The 23,942-nt window shown below is 37.0% G+C and overlaps 1 protein-coding gene across 1 annotated transcript in view; it reads right to left on the bottom strand.

Annotated features, from left to right (window-relative positions):
- Positions 1-313: 313 nt before the first annotated feature.
- The window catches only part of mmp2 (matrix metallopeptidase 2), a 37,214-nt gene continuing 13,585 nt past the window's right edge, over positions 314-23,942 (bottom strand). The window contains 9 exon segments of the mRNA NM_001015789.1: positions 314-1,042; positions 3,432-3,541; positions 5,557-5,716; positions 10,526-10,662; positions 10,934-11,069; positions 12,967-13,122; positions 16,913-17,086; positions 18,521-18,694; positions 21,523-21,696. Coding sequence (NP_001015789.1) covers positions 939-1,042; positions 3,432-3,541; positions 5,557-5,716; positions 10,526-10,662; positions 10,934-11,069; positions 12,967-13,122; positions 16,913-17,086; positions 18,521-18,694; positions 21,523-21,696 — 1,325 coding nt within the window. The 3' untranslated portion in view covers positions 314-938.

The following is a 23,942-nucleotide window of genomic DNA, read 5'->3' as shown; positions in this document are numbered from 1 at the left end:
CTGCCTGCTTTATTGGTTTTTTACACTTCAATACCAATACGTTTTACAAGCATTTAAAATAATAAACGTTGGGAAGGATAGGGCAATTATTGGAGCAGGGTATAATAGATTTTTTTAGATGTTTGTGTTACTTTTCCTTTAAAATGCCTGGGAATTCCATACCACTCAGAAAAGTCCAGCTGCTTTAAATTTAATTCTACTAGATGCTGTATATCATGACCTATCTCAGTGACAATTTTTTTCCAAAAATAATGTTAATGCATTAACTAAAATTCCCTTCTTTTTGCTTTGTGTACAAAAATCAGACACTTTGAATATTTTTATTTTTATTTTATAATTAAAATTAGTTTTTGTTATCAAAATATTGTACAGATTTTCATTTGGAATATGGATAAAAATACAGCTGTGTGAACAAAATAACAGCACACAATAGCTGATAACGTTTACACTGTTCTTTCTCACTGCAGTTTGGTGAACAAGGAGAATTTAACAAAACAACAAAAATTTCAAAAGCAGTTACAGCAAAAGGGCCATATCATCAAAAATCCATAATGTTACAATTATGTATAGGCAGCCGGTGCCTATATACAAATGGGTTAGTGGATGATTCATTAAGGAAAAGGATTAAGCAGCATGTTCCTTCCCTGGTTATTGAACATTAAACTAATCCAAAAACGTATGGCAGTGCTGCTTACTATAATACAAAACATTTTAAGCTGAAGTTAATATAGTTAATTGGAGCAAGTGAAAAATTCTAGCGGAATGTACAAATTCTTAATATTGCAGTGTTTGAGTGTTACTGTAGCATATCTTCCTAAGCTCCTCAGATACCAGTACCAGACTGGTCCATTATAATACTTTATTATGCTATAACAAAAAAAGCCATACAAGTATGAAAGGTCATGTTAAGGAATACAGCGTAGCTAAATGAATACATTTCAGCAGCGTAGCCAGTCATTTTTGACATTTCCAACCTTTACAATCTTCACACTTTTGTCTTCAACTTGAAAGTAATACCAGTCTTTGAAAAAGTAGCTGTACCCTGTGAAATGAAAAGAATATATATTACAAATGCATGACAGTTCTAAATACGTACATTCAGTTCTTTACACTTGTGTGTATACTTTTACCATATATACTCGAGTATAAGCCGAGTTTTTCAGCACCCAAAATGTGCTGGAAAAGTAACCCTCTGTTTATACTCGAGTCCCTCCAACTAACACCCTCTGCTACATGATTCCCTGTGTGCTCCGCTGCTTCCTGGTTCCTTGCCCCGCCCCCCAGCGTGACATCACATGCTCCCTGCTCTCAGCTCCGGTGTCTGTGTCTGAGGGGGAGGGAGAGCCTTTACAAGCAGGCAGGAATGGAACTGTTTGAAGCAGGCAGGCAACGGAACATCAAGCCTGCATGCTATTGAGTTGAGGAGGGAGGGAGAGGGAGGGAGCTCCTTAAAGTAAACCTCAAGCTGAATCCTCTCAGTTTATAATGTGCTCCTTTTGATAGACAGGTTGTGGAACAAGGCATTAATGAGTGATTACTTCTCCAGGTGACCCTGCTAGAGGAGGCAGTAGGAGGGAGCCTGGCATCTCGCATACTCATTCCCTGCACGTATTTGTTCAGTAAGATTGATAAATCCTAATTTTATTGGAATTTATGTTGATTATTGAAACTTAGAAGCTGCTGCATTTCCCATCCTAGGCTTATACTCGAGTCAATAGGTTTTTCCAATTTTCTTAGGTAAAATTAGGTACCTCGGCTTATACTCGAGTATATACAGTATTTATACAATGCTACTTATGTATGCAGCACTGTACAGCAGAACATTACATAAATAGAACAGTTAGAAAACCAACATTTTTCATATTCACTTTCAGTGGATAATCATAGGCTAACAACTGACAATATTTTTTCAAGTGCGAGCTGTGTGAGCTCTAATTTCGCAGTTTGATAAATCAACCCCTAACTGTTAAACACACATATTTCGTTTTTTTGTGGTGGGACATTAACTGCCATGGGTATCCACACAACAAAATATAAATAATAAAAAAATGATTTATACCAGAAACGTATTTTATTTTAGGGAAAAAAATTCAACTGATTTGGAAAACCTCATGTCTCCCAAACGTGCCAATACCAGATATGTATAGTTTTATGGATATTTCTGACTTCTATAGATCAAAAACTCCCAGCAGTAAATTACCACATTTTCAAAGCATTACAGCAGAATACGGCATACTTTAGATTCCAAAACCAAAAATACTGGAACTTTAGGTTTACCCCAGGAAACCATATATTTTTGAAAAGTACACATTCTGCCGAATCAGAAATGGGTAACTATGTCTTTCAACTCCTAAGTACCAAACAACAATGCTTTCCTGAATTTAGCAATTTCTATAAAAAAATTATGAAAATTCTAAAAAATCGCCTCAAAGCTTCCACTTTCAAGCATCGTATCTCCCACATAACATTAGGTACCAAGAGAAAATATCCTAAATATGAAAGCCAAGGGTCCACAGAACAGTTTGATGCCCATTGTGCATAGGATCATTAAAGTATTTGGAATTTAGAGACCCCAAAAGGAAGCTAGTGCATACAAATTGCCCCTGAGATCTCTTTAGCTACTGAAGGGGCCCCTCGGCAATCGCGCCCCAGGCACTTAAAGGGGCACTTAAAGGGTTAATACATTTTTAATATGTTTGACCCAGGCAGTGTTTTTTTGTTTTTCTTTTTCCCTAATGGTGTCAAGGGGAATTTTTGTTCCTATATTAGGCAAGTGGGAAACAGATTCAGATTTTTTTTGCATGACTGAATCAATTAGAAGTAGCAAGGTGTTTTACCATGTTAGGCATAGATCGAAAACAAAAACCATATAGAGTAGGTAATACCTTTTTTCTGATTTAGTGGATTATAAAAACCTTGCTTTGGTGACTAAGTAACCAATAAAAGTAAAAGGGGTCTTGCTTAAAAACAAGTTTAAATATAAAAAGTACCCAAAACCTGACCAACAATTAAACTCTTAAGGTGGCCATACACGTTTCGAAACGAGGTTTTGTACGATATAATCTGTGCGTGTATGGCCATATTTAATTTTAATTTTTATTTGGTTGTATGTGCAAAAAATATATTTTCTGTACACTTTTAAAACTGTGTTCAAAAATTATATTTCATGCAGATTTTTTGTGTGCTAGGTGTCTAGGTCAGAATAAGTGCTAAAATATGTGTTCTCATACAACATTCTTTGTGCACATCATAGTTTTTAACCACAACATTTGTGTGCAATAAGTGCATGGGAGCAAGGCTTGGAACGGACATTATTGACTGGCTAAGATTAAATATCAAATTGGAAGTACTATGTTTAAAAAATACTAATGGAACATATTGCACCAATTTTTCCACCTCAATAAAGTGTTATAAAGAAATAAAGTGCTTACCACTTCCGGTTTGATCCAGCACAGCATCTAAATTATCTGGTACACCATTCCATGCATCTGCAATTAATTTGGGGAAACCAATGTCCATTTTCTTTTTTACTTCATTATATCTAAAAGAACATATGTAAGATAATAAGAATTCACAGTCTCAACAAAATGTTATTTTACAAGTCAATTTGTATTGAATGTACAAAGTAACAAATAAGTCCTTATGCAGCGTCTTTCGTAATTAATAAGTGCTCCTTAAGAGATTACAGACCCCAAGCTGGCTGTAAACAATTATTCAGGTGTGCCTGAAGAAGGCTGTTAAGCCGAAACATGTAGTGCTACGATGTTTCCACAAATAAACAAAACTGTTATAAAGCATAAAGATATGATGTGCTCTCAGGGTCATTGGTCTACGCATTTCTAATTGTACTGAATGTATATTGCCCTTTAATGTAAAGTATATACTAAGGATGCACTGAATGTAGGATTCGGTTCAGGATTTGGCCAAGATTCGTCCTTTTTCAGCAAGATTAGGATTCAAACTAATCCACGCCTGGCCAAACTGAATTAAAATCCTTAAAATCACTAAACTTTTTGTCACATAAACATGTAAGTTGAAAATTTTAACCCTTACGTATCCTAATTTATATATGCAAATTAGGATTTGGTTTGGTTTTCGACCGAATCTTTTACAAAGGATTCGGGGTTTGCCCGAGTCTGAAACTAGTGGATTCGGTGCATCCCTAGTACATGCAGGCATGGGATCCATTATCAGTAAACCCGTTATCCTGAAGCTCCAAATTACAGCATGGCCATCTCACATAGACTCCAATTTGATAAAAAATAAATATTTTTTTTTTAATTATTTCCTTTTTTCTCTGTATTAATAAAACAGTATTTTGCACTTGATCTTAACTAAGATAGAGACATAGCAAGGAGATTGCAGATATACGGTGGGTTAAGGGCTCTGGCACACGGGGAGATTAGTCGCCAGCGACAAATCTCCCTTGTCACGGGCGACTAATCTCCCCGAACTACCATCCCACCGGTGAACATGTAAGTCGCCGGTGGGATGGTACACGCTGCACAGGCGATTTCGGCAAATCGCCAAAGTTGCCTCGCAAGGCAACTTCGGCAATTTGCCGAAATCGCGCCGCCGCGTGTGCCATCCCACCGGCGACTTACATGTTCACCGGTGGGATGGCAGGTGATGGCAACTCGGGGAGATTAATCGCCCGCGAACAGGGAGTTTTGTCGCGGGCGACTAATCTTCCCGTGTGCCAGAGCCCTAATAGCTATTTGAGTCAAGGTTTGTTTAGTTGTGCTGCCTGTTGATTAGATTATTCTGTAACAGCATTGCTAGGGTTAAGACTTGTTAATAATTGGTAATGAATCAGAAGTAAAACTCAAAAGCAGGAAAATAAGATACGTACATACACATATATGAAACTAACTGCAGATTATGAGACTTTTGTAGCTATGAGTATTTGGCTTGTCCAAAAAGTCTACTCTTACAGGTATTAATGGATTCAGCTATCAAAACATTACATGATTTCATAACCTCACTGCCCTCACTGTGAAAAACCATTTCTATTGTTTCAAATAAAAGTTTCTTCTTAAAGTCATACAATATGGCTTTTATTTATTTGGTCTTTCCTATGAGAAAAAATAAATACCCTACTATCTGTCTATAATAAATTTATAATGAGTATTCATGTCCCCTGACAATTGCTTTGTATGCAGAAAAAAACAACCTCAAAGTTACAGATATAGGAGTTGCAGATTGTTGATTATTTCTACATGTTGCCAGTTTTTTTCCTTCAGAAAAATTTTATTGATCCAATGGATTGAACATCACATTATTCTGGGGAAGTGCAAAAACTTTGGCTGAAAACTCATTTACAAGCCAAATCAGGTAGTGGTCAGCCTATTTTTCTTTTGCTTTTTCTTTTTTATTGCAAAGCAAAAATATGGTACACATTGAGGAATATTTATTAAAGAATGAACTTTCACTTTCACTTATTGATAAATCCTTTAAAAATAAATAGAGAGGGACAGAATTTCACTATAGTGGACTGTGGTAAGCTCTAACTTCACTCTTTGATAAATATACCCCATTGTATTTGTGCAAACTTACCTCCAGAACTTGTCCCCAGTAAAGAAGTATGTCTTTTTGTTTTTGCTCCAGTTGAATGCAGCATCAACACGATCAACATCAGGAGGTAGTCCTAAACTGGTCAACTTTTTCGGGTATCCTCTTTCCAAAGTGCTTGATAAGTAGACCCAATACTCATTACCTGGAGACAATATAAAACAGTTAATACTTTAATTAAAACCAAGCAAGGAAAACATTTTGTGGTTAAAATGTTTAACAAGTGACAATTACTGAGTGACAAGTTACTGAAATCAGAGGCCAGTGGGACAGCGAGAAAGTCGTTTTGTCTCCAATATATCATATATATATATATATATATCATATATATATATATATATATAGAAAAAGGCTGAGGCACACACTTATAGGGAAAACAACCTGGGTGCAAATCAGATAAACAATGTAAATATGTAAAAAATGCTGATGCACACCAGGAAAATTTTATCAAAAAAAAGATACTTAGTTTATTTAGATCGACGTTTCGGTCCTCACCTCTCCCGGGTGAGGACCGAAACGTCGATCTAAATAAACTAAGTATCTTTTTTTTGATAAAATTTTCCTGGTGTGCATCAGCATTTTTTACATATATATATTATATTATATTATAATATATATATATGTAACCCTATTTTGGCTACTGTTGTACTTTAAACACGCAATCACCTGCGTGTGGCGCTACAGGAGCCCTGAGCCCCCGCTTATTTATTTATGGGGGACAGGTATGATATAAATGAATGGCGTGCCTCCACCCAGGGTAGGTATAGGTAGAACTATATGTCTCCTCCCTGGGAAATTTCTATGAGGTCCTCCTTGGACCCAGACTCCCGGTCCTCCTTGGACCCGGACTCCCAGCAACTCCCGGTACCTTGCCCCTCCCTTGGGGTAGCTGCTTACCAGGCAGTTGAGGATCCTCAGTATATGAACAGCCAAGACACCGGTTAAAATGGTGAACCAGATGAACTTGTTTATTGTTGATGCAGGCAGAACACTTCAGAGGATGTCACACAGACGGCTCAAGTCACACACTCTCTCTTTGGGCTACCCCCGGTACTCCCGCCGGATGATTCCACCTAGGAACTCACCCCGGTCCACGCATAGGGCCCCTTCACTGGGAACACTCCCAGGTGCTGACTTGGCTCCTCTTACTACACACTACAGGACCTGAACTCCAGCCATGAGTGCTGGGGGGTCTTAACCCCTCACTCTCCTGTTGGGGCTTTCTCTGCCCGTTCTCTCTAGCCTGCCTGTCACTCCTAGAGTGACCTGTTACAGTACCGCCTGTACTAGAACACTAGCCTGTTGTTGACCTCCTTACAGAGGGGTCCCAGGCATAAAGACCTGCTGAACATGGGAGTAATTTTCTTTTATACTTTTAGCACAGCGACATCTAGTGGTTGCTGTTAACTTGCAGGGAAACTCCCTTTTCACACATAAACAGCTAGGACCACCTTTAGGTATCCAAATCTCATAAGGCCACCCTCATGGTGCCTGTCTTAAGGGAACTAATCCTGAAGGGGCCCAATTCTTTGGGGTCCCTACATATATATATATATATATATATATATATATATATATATATATATATATACATACAGTGGCTTGCAAAAGTATTCGGCCCCCTTGAACTTTTCCACATTTTGTCACATTACAGCCACAAACATGAATCAATTTTATTGGAATTCCACGTGAAAGACCAATACAAAGTTGTGTACACGTGAGAAGTAGAACAAAAATCATACATGATTTCAAACATTTTTTACAAATAAATAACTGCAAAGTGGGGTGTGCGTAATTATTCAGCCCCCTTTGGTCTGAGTGCAGTCAGTTGCCCATAGACATTGCCTGATGAGTGCTAATGACTAAATAGAGTGCACCTGTGTGTAATCTAATGTCAGTACAAATACAGCTGCTCTGTGACGGCCTCAGAGGTTGTCTAAGAGAATATTGGGAGCAACAACACCATGAAGTCCAAAGAACACACCAGACAGGTCAGGGATAAAGTTATTGAGAAATTTAAAGCAGGCTTAGGCTACAAAAAGATTTCCAAAGCCTTGAACATCCCACGGAGCACTGTTCAAGCGATCATTCAGAAATGGAAGGAGTATGGCAGAACTGTAAACCTACCAAGACAAGGCCGTCCACCTAAACTCACAGGCCGAACAAGGAGAGCGCTGATCAGAGATCTACAGCTCAGGTGGGGGAATCTGTCCATAGGACAACTATTAGTCGTGCACTGCACAAAGTTGGCCTTTATGGAAGAGTGGCAAGAAGAAAGCCATTGTTAACAGAAAACCATAAGAAGTCCCGTTTGCAGTTTGCCACAAGCCATGTGGGGGGACACAGCAAATATGTGGAAGAAGGTGCTCTGGTCAGATGAGACCAAAATGGAACTTTTTAGCCAAAATGCAAAACGCTATGTGTGGGGGAAAACTAACACTGCACATCACTCTGAACACACCATCCCCACTGTCAAATATGGTGGTGGCAGCATCATGCTCTGGGGGTGCTTCTCTTCAGCAGGTACAGGGAAGCTGGTCAGAGTTGATGGGAAGATGGATGGAGCCAAAAACAGGGCAATCTTGGAAGAAAACCTCTTGGAGTCTGCAAAAGACTTGAGACTGGGGCAGAGGTTCACCTTCCAGCAGGACAACGACCCTAAACATAAAGCCAGGGCAACAATGGAATGGTTTAAAACAAAACATATCCATGTGTTAGAATGGCCCAGTCAAAGTCCAGATCTAAATCCAATCGAGAATCTGTGGCAAGATCTGAAAATTGCTGTTCTCAAACGCTGTCCATCTAATCTGACTGAGCTGGAGCTATTTTGCAAAGAAGAATGGGCAAGGATTTCAGTCTCTAGATGTGCAAAGCTGGTAGAGACATACCCTAAAAGCCTGGCAGCTGTAATTGCAGCAAAAGGTGGTTCTACAAAGTATTGACTCAGGGGGCTGAATAATTACGCACACCCCACTTTGCAGTTATTTATTTGTAAAAAATGTTTGGAATCATGTATGATTTTCCTTCCACTTCTCACGTGTACACCACTTTGTATTGGTCTTTCACGTGGAATTCCAATAAAATTGATTCATGTTTGTGGCTGTAATGTGACAAAATGTGGAAAAGTTCAAGGGGGCCAAATACTTTTGCAAGCCACTGTATTTATATAATATAATATCTGCTTATTGATATGGTCATAGTGACATAGTAATCGTGAAAACTCTCATTCTTAAGGAGGTCAGTCTGCATTGGTTGGATGCTTTAATACTTGGGTATTGCACTAGTGTAAGGGCTACAAACATCGCTATCAGAATAACAGCTATTCATTTCTGTCAGTCAACATATACTAGCAAGCAGATGGTTTTCTCCTGGGTTTTCTCGTTGTTTTCCTCACACATATTAAATTGAGGCATGGTCAGTGGGTTATTGGCTTTTTGTAACCTTTTTTTCCCCCATAATCATTCTTTTATTTGACTATTAACTCTTCCTCTTTTAAGGGCAGTTTTCAGTGGAATAACCACACTTGTACTATTATTTAGTTACTTGTTTAAGGGATACATTTTGCCTAGTTTGGGATAGATAGGAAGGGAGGAACGCCATGTGCTTCGATGTGGGGCTTGTAGTAATTCTACTAACAAATATCAGCATGTTTTTCTTGGTCCCATGACAAATTATACTGCTTTTGTATTTTTTTTGAATATTGCATAATACTGTGTAATGTTAGATATCAAAACATGTTCTCTGCTTTCTTGGAAAGTGCAGGGAATGAATGATAAGAAGAGAAAAGAATAGAAGAGAAAACTACCTCCTGATCATACTTAGATGCTTAATGCCTACATAGTATTGCTGCAAGAAACCCACTTAACATGCAGCAAAATTCTTTCTTTTAAGAGGACATGGATAGGTTTTTCACTGCACATCTTCATCCTATGTGGGAGGTGTTTCAATGCTTATTCAGAAAACCACAAATTTTCAGGTTTTACAATCTGACTCTCTAGAGACATCTATGTCCTACCCCCCTATATAGAAAAATGGCTAATTATATTGCTAATTTCCCACAGGCCCAGATAATCCCTGTCAGAGATTTTAACGAAGTGTTAAATGACAAAGTTCCGGGACTCCTGTAGCTTGCCCCTCTAATCTTCTAGGTTTGATAACTGATATGGCACTCCGCTTTATTTGCTTTTAACCACCTTCCTCCAGGTCAAGTACTGGGCTCTGATGATATTCCATTTAAAATATACCAGTGTTTTCATAAAGATCTGTCTCCTAAATTTAAGGACACAATACTTTGATGTGTGAAGCCACTATTTTCTTTCTGATTAAACCTGGTAAAGATCATATGAATTGTGAGGCATATCGACCTATTTCATTGCTCACCTCTGACAAAATATTAGCTAAGTTATTAGCTCTGTAATGTATAATGCACTTGGTGCATGAAGACCTAACTGACTTTATGCCTAGTAATTATACTGCCATTTGTAGGCTATACACCAGTCTTAGCCTTACACATGTCTGTGCTGGCCAAAGGATTATTGTTGCCTTCGATATAGCCAAGGCATTTGATACAGGGGAGTGGCATTATCTTTGGCATGTTTTAAAGAATGTAAGCTTTGAACCCAAGTTAGCTCTACTTAATCCCTAAAGCCTGTATTTGAGTCAAAAATGTAGCATCAGTCTCCTTTCTCCTACAACAGGGTACCAGGCAAGTTGGTCTGCTGTCATCCATTTTATTTGCTATAGCTATGGAGCCCTTTGCTTAACTGAATGGACACATACTGGGATAAAGGGATTTCAATTAGAAGATACGGTAGAACATATTAAATGAAACATTATGTTAAAATAAAATAAATGGAAGACTTATTATTATATACTGTATATTTACCTATATAGTATTTTACTCTAGTTGACTCTTGAATGAGATGTATATAGCATGTGTGCTAGTTTGTATTACCTGCAAAGAAAACAGTCTTCTCTTCTTGAGGTTCTTCATAAACAGCATCAATCTTATCAGGTAGCTCAGGCCAGAAAGTAGCAACAAGTAGAGGTCCTGTTGGTTTATTTCTTGGGTTTGGAGTGCGCCATATAAATCTGAAAAAAATGTCCCCCATGACTGATATAAAATGGTGACAAATAAATTCTTGTGGGTCAGGAAGCACCCAAAGGAATTAACTTTTTCCTCTTCTAAGGCAAAATAGAGCCATCTTCAGAAGGAATTTTCAAGTTTCTCTTGATCAACTACTATTTAGGAAGGATTTTTTTCAGCCTCTACTGCTGTGATTATGCTGAGTTTGCTCTTAACAGCAATAGATACAACATGTTCAAAACAGCAATGCAAGATGTTTTGTTTAGCTATTTTTACCTGTCTTTGAAAAAGAATGTTTCCCCTCTTATTTGAGACATGGCATCAAGTACAACATCTTTAGAGCACAGATCTGGTGTGACAGGGCCCATTGTAGGGACAGGTCCAGGACGTGGTTTTTCCTTGGATCCCTGACCTAGAAAAAACATAGATATTGTGAATGGAAAAATTATACTTTATGGTAACATATGTTACTAATTAAATTAGTGTGTATATTATTAGAAATCATATTAAAATATAAATGATTTTTTTCCCTTTACAAACTTTGAATTAAAGCTTAATACTAATAATGAGCACAAGACACAAGATAATAACAGATCACCTGCCATAAAAAAGGAAATGACAAGGCTGCATATATATATTGTGTGCAAATGTTGCAGTTTACAGATTTGGTTTGTAACCTGCAAGTCCCCATGCAAAACATTTTGATTTCTATTCTAATACATTTTAATATTTAAATAATGTTTAATTTGTCTAGTTTTTTATGATTTTTGACCTACTATCCAAGGCAAAAGAGGCACTTGCCTAGGGTGCAATGCTGGGTGTGCCAGACAGGTACCTCTCCTCTCTACCCCTGGTCTGCAAGCAGGGGTGAGATTGCTAGGTGGGTTGCCAGTTGGCTTGGCCCACCCCTGCTTTTACCTTTCCATTTCTCTTTTTTGCCTTCAACCTGAAATTCTATATGGTTATCATAGTAGCTGACCCTGACAACAACATAAACACAGATCAAGGAGGGGATTTATTAACATTTGGATTTTTGTGGTTTTATATTTTTTTTTTTCGAAAAATTTTGTGTGAAAAATTTAAATTTGTTGCACAAAAAATGTGACTTTTTCGTATTGTCACATAAAAGCCAGTGTCAAAAAACCCCAAAAACCTCAAATACAGTAACTACAAAGCAAAGAAAGATCTTCCAGTTGTAAAAGGGACATTTGCCATTGACTTCTATATGATCTTGATAGGTTTAAGCTGGTGTATTTTTGCATTCGGAATTGTCGAGGTTTTGTGGCATAATGAATTGTTTTTATTTATCTAGGTCATGATACACAATATCTAGTAGAAATAAGTCTACAGCAACTGGAACTTTCTGAGTATTATTGAAACCGTTTCATATCTGAGTGGATTCTTCAGTTCAACTGATTGGTAGAGAATTCACTACTACTGAACAGAAAAAGCCACCGTAATGGATTAACCGTGCATTCATGCAAATAAAATAATTTTTTTTTATAATTAAAATGTATTATTAATTTTTAACATATTAATCCACATCCATTTAACTTTTAAATACATAAATATTTAGAGAGCTTATGTTATTCTGAAAAAAACAATTAATACATTTCCTAGGTAAATTAAATTTATTTATTGTGGGTTCCCAGGAAAGCGTAAGCACAAAATATTGTACAACTCTTTTTTACTGGAACATGCTGTTTAAAATTATTTGTGCTGGAAAAATAGTGTAACAAGCAATGCACCATAAATGGCGAATTAAGGAAGTTGTGTATTTTATTACACCAACCGTATGGGGAATTTACACAGTTATTTTATACCATTACATATATGGTGTAACATATTCAAGTCAAGGGGAAACATTTTGGAGGTAAGCAAGTTTCTGCCGTAAAAATGCCATAAAAAAAAGTGATTTACTTCACTGGAAGATTACAGGATTTTACAACAAAACTATATGCACAGTTTGATAAATTCTCCATTATTACATGATGATGCCTGGAGATCAGACAGTAATGTATGTGTTTTGGTCACTATTTTTTAACATGGCATGATAAACAGACTCTGGCTTATTCTAATAATATTCTGTACATCCCTAATGTTTTAACTTTATTAAATGTCCCATATTATTCAGCAGCATCTCTTTCAGGAACCTGAACATTCATTGCTGTATTCATTGTTGCTATGTTATTTATTTTTTATCTTCTTAATTTGCTTACTGAGGAACAAAAAAAATAGTACACCTAACTTTTGGAAAGGAAGTCCATAATGGACAAAATAAGAACAAAGTTATTTTTGCTGATACTTACCATAAAGTTCTTGAATCCCCGTAATATCATCTTGTGAAAGCCGAAAGTTTTTTATGAATGTATAAATTGGAGCCATTAATGCTCCAGGATCTTGAGAGTGCTCTAGCCCTAGAGCATGCCCAAATTCATGAGCAGCTACTAGGAAAAGACTGTAACCTAAAGCAAATGGGGAAATTTAATGTTATTTTTGGAATAATATCTCAGGAGAAGGAAGGGAGATTCAAACGGAAAAAGTTTTTTATTAACAAAATAGACTGTGTAGATGTGATGCAAACCACTGTCAATGAGTCGTCCGTTGAGCATGGCGAGTTGGCTTTGGTGGTCCAGTATCACTATAAATTGCCCGAAATACTTTCTGTACTTGAGAAATTCTGGCCTATCCTTACACATGATCCTTTTCTAAAAAATAATTTACCAAAACATTTACCTGTAATATGTAAGAAAAATAAGACTTTAAGAGATATCCTAACGCCCACTGTATTAAAACTACATAGAAAAAACTCTACGTTTGAAGGAGAATCTATTCTAAATTATTTTTCCAGTATCTCGAAGGGAATAGATAGGACAGACAACATGACCTCTAGGGGATGGCATAGATGCGGTAACTGCTCCCAATGTAATTATTGTCCGAAGAAGATTGTAAGCATTAATTACTATAATTCAGAGAAAAAATATCCTATTAAGGGCCATATTTCTTGTTGGTCTCAGTATGTGGTCTATGTAATAGAATGTAGTTGTAACAGAAAATATGTAGGACGCACTATAAGATCTTTTCGCACTAGACTGTATGAACACATTCGGAAAATCAGATTAGGATCTACAGAAATACCACTATATAGGCACTTCAGAGATGTACATACATCAGATGTTAGACACCTTAAGGCCTGGGCGATTGAACATATAGAAGTGGATTATCGAGGGGGAGATAGACTTATGGCCCTAGATAGAAGGGAATCTTTTTGGATGTTCTCACTGAACACTTTTGAACCGATAGGTTTTAATGAAAATTGGAACGTAAAATCCTTTTTAAGTTAACCACTAGATGGCAGCATCACTTGGGGACTAGTGAGGTAACCCCTGGGGATAGCTATGAGAACCGCTTTTAAACTTCAATATTAGGTGTTGCAAAGATTATTGTATATGTTTTTATATGTTGATATAGCAATATATTTATCGGATACAGTTTGGTACCTTTGTTTAGGCAGTCTCATTAATGGTTACGATGGGTAGCTCTATCTGTTGTAATCAATATTTATTATGAGTTATTTTTGATATTGCTGTTGACATTTTTTCTTTGAAGGTAGATCATCTAACCTTGTGGGGCTGTATCATTTTATTTAGTTAGTATTTATAAGTTTATAGGTCAATTTGTAGGGTTTATGATTAGTAGTTTTTAGGTTTACCACCCAAGGGTTAACATTTGTAGCAGGAGAGGGGGGCAGGTCCATGTAATACTGAGGGGTATATAAATGAGAGGCGATCCCTGTGATTGATTAATCCATGATTAAGCGCAGGTGCGCGAAACGCGTCGGATTTTGTAACCTAGGAGGACCCGTAGCTCGATCCTTGGCTCACTGTAGTGACGATCCTTGGCTCACTGTAGTGACGTCATCATCAGGAGCGCAACGGCGTTGCGCCGCGTGTAGGAGCGCGATCCTCCGGAAGGCTTGTAACTCACTGTGACCTGAGTAAGTTCCCGGCCGGGACAGAGGGTGTCACTTTGTTTATTTCTAAGCGTGGGGGATTTTCTCTTTACCTATTATATACACCAGCTCGTAAGTGGTGTTTGTGTGTAAAACATATAGCAATTGGTAACGCTATTTATTACTCCATACACCAGGAGTCTGGTTATTTATTAGAACACTTATCCTCAGACCACTACTTTTTCTGGCTTCTCCTACCTATTGGGTGGTATTCTTGGGAGTTAGTTCCCTATGGGGGTTATCTATACCTTCTAATTACTACATCCGGGGACTAGATATTATAGCAGTTTGTTTTTACTCTTTTGTTATGGATTAGGATATTGGTGTGGTTACCCTATTATATTGAACTTACTATTTGTAATTTTAGTAAGGATTATATCCCTCGATTATCTATATTTCTCCTTTTATGAATTTTTAGACCCACATTCACTCTAGGGTCCCAAATTGTATAATATATCTCTGATTATATTTTTATGTATTTATGTATTGATGTACTTTATTTTTAATGCCAAGATGTATTTCTATATATGAATGTTTTCTATTTCAATTAATTAATAAATAATCATTGGTTTAATTTATCACATTTATTTGATTCGAGCGCCGCCTCTGTGTTTAAACATTTAAACAATTATTTTTGGGTAATGTCATATGAGAGTACTGTTAATGCAAATAATTGCACTGGGTATGTGCTTACTCCACTGCTTCATCTGTTGTAATATATATATTAATTTTTATAAATAGCATTTTTTACAGTATAGCCCTGTGAAAAATGTTCTAGGAAGGAAAGAATGATTATGTAAATAAGTGACCCTGCAATCTGAATCTGAAAAAAGTTGTTTGAATGATTTCTTTATTGACAATTTCTAAAAGAAATAATCAGAAAGTCATAAACTTACAAATCTTAAGTTCCGTAGCCTCAAGGATATCAAAATCAGGGGAATTTGAGGCAAAAGGTTCAAATAGGCCAATAGCATTAATGTCAGAAGCACTAATGAACATTCTTCAGGACTTCATTCCTGAATTATTTCTAGGTGCTTGACAAAATACCACATTCAAAACAGATGTTCCTTAATTGTTTTACACCAATAAACTTATTCATGTTTACTTCATGCCTTAAAAAAATATATAAAGGCCCATTATTGTTGTAACATGATACCAATTATTAGCTAACTAAGTGATGTAAACAAATCAAGTATCCAATATTTAAATTAGGTATTATGGGGCATATTTTCTTCTTGTTTAACTTAGTTATACATCTTTAGTAGCGATTAGTGATTTTTTTTCGGCAGGCATGGATTTGTAGGCAAATTCTGCATTTCAACATCAGCAATTTTTTTCGCTAAACTGTGGCAAAAATTTGCAGTGAAAAAAATTTGCCTAAAATGCACATGTAAAAAAAAAAGCTGTGCACATTTCACAAATTTTTTCCATTTCACAAATTTTTGGCCAAAACGGGACAGATTCACTCATCAGTTATCTTAAGGTACAGGTATGCTCAGGAATGCTTGGATCTGCATGCTTTAAGTTTACTAAGAAATCATTTAAACATTAAAAAGGATTGTTTTGCATCCAATAAGGATTCATTATATCTTAGTTGGGATCAAGTATAGATACTGTTTTACTATTGCAGAGAAAAAGGAAATAATTTCTAAAAATTAGAACAATTTTTTTAAAATGGAGTCTATGGGAGATGGTCTTCTGTATCCTATACCTGTACTTCATCTTGGTTTCTTTGTCTCTGCTTTGTGTTCATAAATTTGGTCATTACAGAGAAAGGTTTATTATGTGAACCCTAACCAAAGATTGCTTCCATTGATGGTTTTCCATATACTGGAAAACCTGTGATTACTCTTATGCCTCACTTCCACATATAAAAAGGCTTCTACCAGACCACAGCTGCACGGTAGATGTATGATTTGTTGTTGAAATGTTCAGTTGTTACATTATACTGTACCAGATGCATAGATTTGTCTTTGTTAGTCATATCAAACATATTGTATATTCATAAAAGAAAAAAAACATCTGAAGAGTACTGTGTGTCACTGCACTCTAAGCACAACATTAATTGTTGATAACAAACCTCAAGACCAAATTAATTCAGCTTTTACTGCAATAAAATAATATTTTATATTTAGTTAATTTGGTCTTTCTTCATGGAAAGCTATACAAATATTTTTGAGTAAGCAGTATAGCATTTTATTTACTCGTAATCCCAAGAATTTATTTGCACTTCTTATAAATACCTTGATCAGGACAGAACCCCCACTTGCGATCATCATCATAGTTACTGCTTGAAGCACACCATAGTTTCCCATCACTGCGGCCAGAGCTAGTGCATGAGTCGTACTTGTTTCCCAGAAAGGTGAAAGGAAAGACACATGGTGAACCCTCAGAATTTCCTCCAACAGTGGATAAAGCTAACCAACAGAGAATGGGACAAACAGACTTAGAAGAGACTTGCAACCACAAGAATTTAAAATATTAGTTACAAAATACAAAATAATAAATTTTATCATTAAGTTTATATTTCTTTTATTTACATAAAGGGGCAGATTTACTAAAACTCTAACATATTTCATATTTTTAAAAATTCGACTAAAACTCATTTCCACTAATGGTCGGATTCAGTTTCTTAGCCGATGCATAGTAATTTTCCCGTGGCTTTTAGTGATAAAAAATCCGAATCTGGAAAAAAAATCTGACAGTTAGTAAATGGCCCCCATAGAGTATATATTTAAATTACTCATTAATTTCTTCAATCCTCTGATTTAGTTTCAGGCACTCTCTGTTATACACAAGTTCTATTGAATGCCGAGTAAGCTCATTTCTGGGTAAGAACAACAGGCTATGGGCTACTCTCTGCTCTATAGTAATTAGCAAATGAACAAAACAATTTGCTGTGAGTGTTATTCCTGCCACTTCTCCAGGGAAAAAAAGTTGTCCAAAAGCCCAATTTGTGGATGTATTAAAATATTTTAAAATATGAAGTTAAACAGAAAAAACACTTCAATAGGGTAAGAAGGGCTAAATGGGGCCGAAGAGCCCTAAACAATGCAAGACATGCAGTGAAAACCTTCATCAAACAGAAGGTGCTCACCACTACTTTGAAACCAAAATTGAAAGGCTTTAAATCTCACTTAAAAACTATAGGAAGAGAAAGGCAAATTACAATTCCCTTTCATAACCCTGCAGCCAGCTATGCATATAAAAGCTCAGAAAGCCTGGAAAATCATAAATTAGGCCCCAGAGTTCATTCTGGTAACTGTGTTTTATCACTTTTTAAAAAGGCATCCAACCCTCTCTTGAAGCTATATTATTTATTTGCCAGTATAAGGTGTTTCTGTCTTGAACATGATGTAAGTCTTAATATAAAGAAAGACGAACAATGAGAATACTTGTTTGACATGATGTTGTGCCCACAACAGCCATGTTTAACTTTGAGCCTAACCAATGTCAACATAAGTCCTACCATATCTTACTGCATATCTTCACAGTACTCCAAATCCAGATGGCTGTACCTTCCTTTAGGAAATGGAAGGATTGAAAAAATGTTGGACAGGCCAGGTCAGGACCACTTTAGAAAAAGAGTGATAATTTTGTCAGGTAAAGTCAGGGCCAAGATATAAAGCAAAGTAACACTAGCGAAGGTAAAAAAAAATATATACCTGGGGTCATATATCAGTAACTCAGACTGAGGTTTAGGTATAAAGTAGTAGTACAGATTACAATTGTATACACAAGCTCTATGTGTATGTATCCTTATCCTTTTTGAGTAGAATGAATAACATCCATTCCACCCAGCTGGTAGGTCAATTTGGTTACTTCCTGGATCACATAAAATTGCAATATACCTGTTTCTGGACAGAAGCCATACAGCTTATCTTTGTCGTAGTCTTCTGTAGTAGCACACCACCTGTAGCCATCTGTTCGCCCTTCAGTGGTGCAGCTGTCAAATGTGCTGCCTTGAAACTTAAAAGGGAATTTGCAGGGCTTCCCTTCTGCATTACCAGCTAAGGTAAATAGCACTGCAGTAAAAAGAAGAATTATATGGCATTAGGCAAGTAAAAAGTAGTTTTAAAGAAACAGTTTGAGAGTCTTTTAAAAAGGCCAGTTAATATTGATGAAAACATGGCTGGCCTTTAGGGTGTTCAGCACATGAAACTGTTTCTGGCACCATAAGGAAAGGGGACATAGGGATAGCTTTTAACTTTTTACATGAACTCTTGAAACACACAAAATAGTCAAAATATTGATTGTATTATATCATCCTCTATGCATACACAGAAATGTAGGAGGTTACTTTAAATACTTTTAAATAGGGATATACTAACCGTAGGGCTAGGTCTCAGTTTTGAAACAAACACCCCACAAACATGTTTTAAAGCTTGCTCCACGGGTCCTCTTTGTTGCATGAGCCAACCAGTAGTACGTGTACCTATTCATGAGTTAATGTCTGCATCTGCACGTGCACGTACATCAGTGACTGCGTATGAGTCAGTAACTTCTGTGTGACTCTGACCTTGTGTGTGGAGATTTAATAAAATGTATTATTCACAAGCACAGCTGCTGGATGTGAGTGCCATCTGTTACATACTATTTATGCTATGACCTTGCTTGAACTAATCTTGCCTCAGACCTTCTATCTGACTCTGATCTTGCTTGAATTCTGCTGGGTCCATTTGCCTGGCCCTGATATTACTGAAAGCAGCCTGCGCTGACCTTAGCCTGTCTCAGGATTTATCACCCTCCTGTTTCCCATTACTACACTCGGGCAGAATAACTAATCCACGAATCCGAGTCCCGAAAGGGAAACAATCGTACTGGAAACGAAAATCTTTTCGTTGCAGTCACGATTTTTCGTATTTGTCGCAACTTTTTCGTCGGCGATGAAAAAGTCGCGGAAAATATACGAAAAAGTTGCGACGGCGACGAAAAAATCGGGGAACATACGAAAAAGTCGCGACAGCGACGAAAAAATACTGATCATTACGAAAAAACGCATTTGGACGCCTTCGGACAGTTCGTGGATTAGTAAATCTCCCCCTCTCATCCTCTGATGTTGTTGCGTTTGTGATGTAGTGCATGAAATACTCTTCAAATCTTGAGCTCTGCCCATCGGGTAACGTGTGACACACACACCCATTTAACAAAAAACACACTTCACTTATTAATCTCCACTTCCATCAGATAACTTGTAACACATGCTCATTTAACTCAAAACATTTTTTCCATAGTTTATATAACAATCAGTGCTGTCACATGAAAACCAGGACAGTTGAGAGGTAAGCAAGTAATTATGGAACATGGCATCTACAGGGGGTAGGACTTGGAAAGCAGCAAAGCAAAAGAACCATGGGCAGAAGTGCAAAAAAGAGCCAAAGAGTCCCTTCTGAAATAAAAGGCAGGCACCAAGAGCATTTTTAAAACAGAGGGTATTTACATACCATATGCTACACACATAGCACTGCCTTAAAACCATAATTAAAGCTTTAACCTTCACTTAGTGATACTGACACCAGAAATTACTGTTTTTTAAAACATATCATAACATTGTCTTCTGATCCCCCATGTTCCGCAAAAAAGTCAGGTTTAGGAACTTTATATAACACTTACAAAAGCAAACCTGTCAGTGAAAAATAATTAACACAACCTATAGGTAACTTTTGATCTACATTAATAATTTGAAAAGTATTTTTTTTGTGTTGTTGTGGCCAATTATGCATCTGGAACCACTGGTTTAATAGCTGGTTAAATAACAATTATGTATAAGAGATTTAATTTTGAATCTCAGATATTGCACCCACTGAGCAAATGAAGGTTGAGAAATAATCAATACCCCCCAGTCTTTCTTGGGCACCAGGAAGGTTTCAGCCTTCAAACTTTGTCTATTATGCAAGGACCTTGATTGGAAAGCTCAACCTTACTCCTGTTGGAGATTTTAAAGTTGCTGGTTCTGTGTCAGCAATCCTGATTTTTTTTTTTAAGGTTCTGATCTTATTATTGCCTTGTGACTGCCAAATGGATTTGTATCTTTTGGAAGCTGTGTTCTAACTGTGTTCTTTTGAATTTGCATTCTCTGGTGTTCAATGACCTTTTCTGAAATTACTTTTTGTTTATTTTGTCTTGAGTTGGGCAGGAAAGCCCCTTTTTACCCATTTACATCTAGTATAGTCTGTTTTGGTCTCAAGACAAATATTACAGAAGGAGATTAGCTTATTTTTGTGCTTTGGCAAATATAATCAATGTGGTTTTCTTTAGAGCTGGACAAATATTTCTAAGATCCTTTTTCTTGCTGACTGAGTCACTTTTTTCTGAGGTTTCTCTTTTCTCTAAACCGTGATTCCTTCAGTTGATAAGCACCATAATATGGGTGGGTAACACAGTAGATTTCAGCTTTTTGAGATGCCTTTTTCATTGCTGCACTACAGAATAATGTAATTTTTTTCAATTTTGCAAACTTCCTTTCTGCTCCTTTCTGCTCCCTAAAGAGACCCCATAATACTTGTCATCATTTAATGCTGAATGGGTGATCCTGTAGCCAACTAAATTAGTAAGACAACATAATTCCTAAACGCTATTGCAAAAAGCAAAAAAGGACATTTCTATAATAAAACAGAGATAATGGGTGGAAAAACAGAATTAGTAAATGGCTGTCACAGGGAGATACAGTCTTCACAAGATTTAAGCCAGTTAATTTTAGAGTATTTTTCAACACATTTAACCACAAAATATTTCCTTTGTAGAAATAATGAATAAGAAGGATAAGTTGAAGGATTTTATTCCCTAAAAAAACAATACACTCTATGGTACATATGTCCCCTCTTTGCAAAAAACACAGTTAAGTAGTACTTACACTCATGTGGACAGAAGCCGTATTTCCCATCCTTGTCAAAATCATATGTAGTAGAGCACCAAAGGAAGCCATCTGACCGACCTGAATCAGTACAGCTGTTGTATTCCTTATCATTAAACATGAAAGGGAACTTACAGAACTCCCCATCTGCATTCCCATACTTTACTTTCACAACTGAAAATGAAAATAAAAAACCATAGTCATGTAACAATACCCAGCATAGCAGTACCCAAAATATACACATAGTATAAATCAACTGCTCAGTCAATACGCAACAGGAAAACCAGAAAACCTGAAACCATAATATAATACCATATAATAAATATATCCAAAAGCTGATAGTAATATTGTTCATGAATTACATTTTCAAAAATCTCTGAATTACCATGGGGGCAATATATAACAAAGGTGTGCAACAGAGTGCCATGTAGGCTTGTATAACTTTAGCATTATATAGCAGAATTAACCCATTTATACCATTATTTCAGAGAGACTGTGACTGAACACTTCGTAAAGAACAAACCAGAGATCCACGAAGGTCCTGCAGGAACATATTTCATTCAACTTCATACCAGGCCCTAAATTGATGAAGTGCAAAAAAACCTCATTGGCTTATTTAACTTTCTACAATTGGGCAGGTCCATGATTAGGGGGGCAGATTTAAGGGCTCTGAAATGGAAAAGTGCAATATATATCAGATTGGCCAGGGTGTTACATTATGGGCATTTTAGCATAATCTGGCTGATTAGGGCATATCCAGCATGAAAGGGCACTTTTTATTTTTCTTTACATTGGGCACAATTTTGCTTGTTGGCAGGGCCTACCAACCAGGGCATCCAGATGACCAGTGGACTAATAATTAGGGTTCCCTGGATGAGGGCCCAACTTATTTAATAGTATGCAGAGCTGTCAACCCCCCCCCCCCCCAGCTTTTTCTTCAGGAGTTACTCAAATTAGGTAGCTCTCTCCCTTTTTCCTGTCCCCCAGATCCATTCTCACTATTTTTCCTGCAGTGAAATTCAGGTAACATTTTTTGGCTTCAGGTGTGATTTTGCGCATGCCCAAAAAAGATGCTCTGGTTGGGTAACTATTAAACACTCAAGCACAGCACTGTGGTATGGATTTCTTTCCTATGAAAATATTGTGAGAAGAACTGACCTGTAAGACCTATGCATTGGTTAGAAGACCAAAACAATGTAACCAGCAAGTAAGGAACCAGTTTATCTGAGCAAATTACCTCTGTACCTTTATTGCTGACTACTTAGCAAACTTCAAATGAAGAGAATCTGTACTACAATTTGCAGGAGCTTGCACATTCATTAAAACTTTAACTGGAAAATTTTACATATGGGGCCAAATAAAGAACACCTATCAATCCCATTTTAAAATACTTACCCTGGATAGTTAATTACTAATAAGAGTGGATAAGGTTTTAAGATGTAATTACTATCAAGCCAGCTGTGTTGTATGAGCTAATATTATCATTGTCCTGTCTTGCACCATGTTTATTTTAAAGGACTACTGTGGTGACTTAAAGGAAAAGTAACACTAACATTTTTTAAGTAAAAAAGCTATTCTACCCTGCACCAATAACTGCCCTATCCTGCAAACCACTTACCGTATATACTCGAGTATAAGCTGAGTTTTTCAGCACTAAAAATGTGCAGAAAAAGTAACCCTTGGCTTATACTCGAGTATATGGATTTGCAGATGTAATGTGCTCGTTGTGCCTAAACCCCCCCCCCTCCCGTGGCCGGACGTGTGTGCGTGCGTACCTGCGCGTGCGTTACATCTGCAAATCCCTTTTACGTCATAACACACAGATACGTAGCAGACACTGTCCGACCAAGTTCTGGCTTCAAATATTGGTAGCACAAAGGTAAAAAGTGAGGTACCAAGATGGAAGGCCAGTTAAGCATAACTATAACTTTTCAAAATTTGTATCACAACTCCCCCACCTTTCCAACTAATCTACATAACATTACACAGCTAATTAATTAACAGTCAAAATGTAATGCTTCTAGTGCAATTATTATTACTGCTAAATTATTGGAGAAAACTCTTTCCTAATTATTATTGCAGGGTTAACCAATGACGTTACAGATTTGTCAACATTTTGATTTGACAAATCCGGACAGGAATTTGAAGTTAAATTGTGAAGCAATCAGCCAATCGCTGATCGCCACAGCATAATCCTGCCATCTATCATCATAATCATGGCCAAAAATATCACAACACCTGCCCTCTTCATCTGCCCTGCCCCCTGCCCGGACTCCCGAACCACAAAAGGTGGCAACCCATAACTTAGTATGCACAATTAGGATAAAATTATAGTAGTACAACACAGCGCCTACTTCAAAATTCAGCTACAGGGATAGCAGTTTTGATTTACAAGGAGCCAGCCTGAAATGGGTTTGTGC

This window comes from Xenopus tropicalis, chromosome 4 (genome assembly GCF_000004195.4).
Source record: "Xenopus tropicalis strain Nigerian chromosome 4, UCB_Xtro_10.0, whole genome shotgun sequence".
NCBI classification, from domain to species: Eukaryota; Metazoa; Chordata; class Amphibia; order Anura; family Pipidae; genus Xenopus; species Xenopus tropicalis.
The sequence above is the reverse complement of the archived record's forward strand: the minus strand, read 5'-3'. Positions and strand labels throughout refer to the sequence as shown.